The sequence below is a fragment of the Halyomorpha halys genome, unplaced genomic scaffold, assembly GCF_000696795.3.
Source record: "Halyomorpha halys isolate HHAL.00 unplaced genomic scaffold, Hhal_1.1 Scaffold1571.1, whole genome shotgun sequence".
In the NCBI taxonomy this organism is placed as follows: Eukaryota; Metazoa; Arthropoda; class Insecta; order Hemiptera; family Pentatomidae; genus Halyomorpha; species Halyomorpha halys.
In genome coordinates this window covers 228053-228950 of record NW_027105204.1, presented here as the reverse complement: position 1 = coordinate 228950, position 898 = coordinate 228053, and the positions used below count along the sequence as shown (strand labels likewise).

Here is an 898-nt window from a genome sequence, read left to right as displayed (position 1 = left end):
AAAACAAGCCTGTGTTTTAAATGTTTTATTATTATTATCGTACCTTTATTTTTACAGAGATTATATTAATATACATATTATACTCTTGGCCAATACCTTTTCTATATTCATATTGGTCTATAATTGGAGGAGCTTGATCAACATTTTGCATATCCATATTCATTATTTATGATAGTTATTGAACGATTGCTCCTCAATGAAGATTATTTTATAATTTCTTCTTCCTTATATATCATTATTTAAAATTAATGGCTACTTTCCTTGTTATTGAATTTTTCTAAGCCAATAGTAATAGCCAAAATTTTCATTAATATACCTCGAACTAACTATAATTATCAGAAAAATAACCTATAACATATATATTTGCCCATGCTTGAATGATTTTGAGGATTAATCTAATAAAAATAAAATATACAAATTTTATTAAATACTTTAATACAATTTTACAACAACCTGTGAGTGGAGCTCTCTCTCTTAGATATAACAATTACCTGCGAAAAAAAATCAAATAAGCTCCTTGAACTTAAACGATGCAAAGAAGTTATTCATTAGTGTGGAATATATATTTGTAAAATAACTAGTTCCATTAATTCAGTTCTGGTCATAAAGAGCTTATTCAGTATTGGCCGAATGGAAGTTCAAAGGAGTCGCCTCTTGACAAGCTTCAATTTTATTGGCTCAGAAGGCGTCGTCAATGGAATACTGGCCATTGTCAATGGAACTTGAGTACTTTCGCAAGGCTCCACAGAGTAGTTTCTTAAAATGGCGATAAGTCCCATTTTCGCCTGAAGGAGACCAAACCTTTTTCCTGAAAAAAAAATATACATTTGAAATTATTCTCTTATATAAATATATATGAAATTATTCTCTTATATAAATATATATGAAATCATTCTCT

The 898-nt window shown here is 28.3% G+C and overlaps 1 protein-coding gene across 1 annotated transcript in view; it reads right to left on the bottom strand.

Moving 5' to 3' along the window:
- Positions 1 to 405: 405 nt before the first annotated feature.
- Positions 406 to 898, bottom strand: part of LOC106690077 (uncharacterized) — a 43751-nt gene continuing 43258 nt past the window's right edge. Inside the window, exon 17 of the mRNA XM_014435356.3 lies at positions 406 to 808. Coding sequence (XP_014290842.2) covers positions 639 to 808 — 170 coding nt within the window. The 3' untranslated portion in view covers positions 406 to 638. The remainder of the gene's footprint in view (positions 809 to 898) is intronic.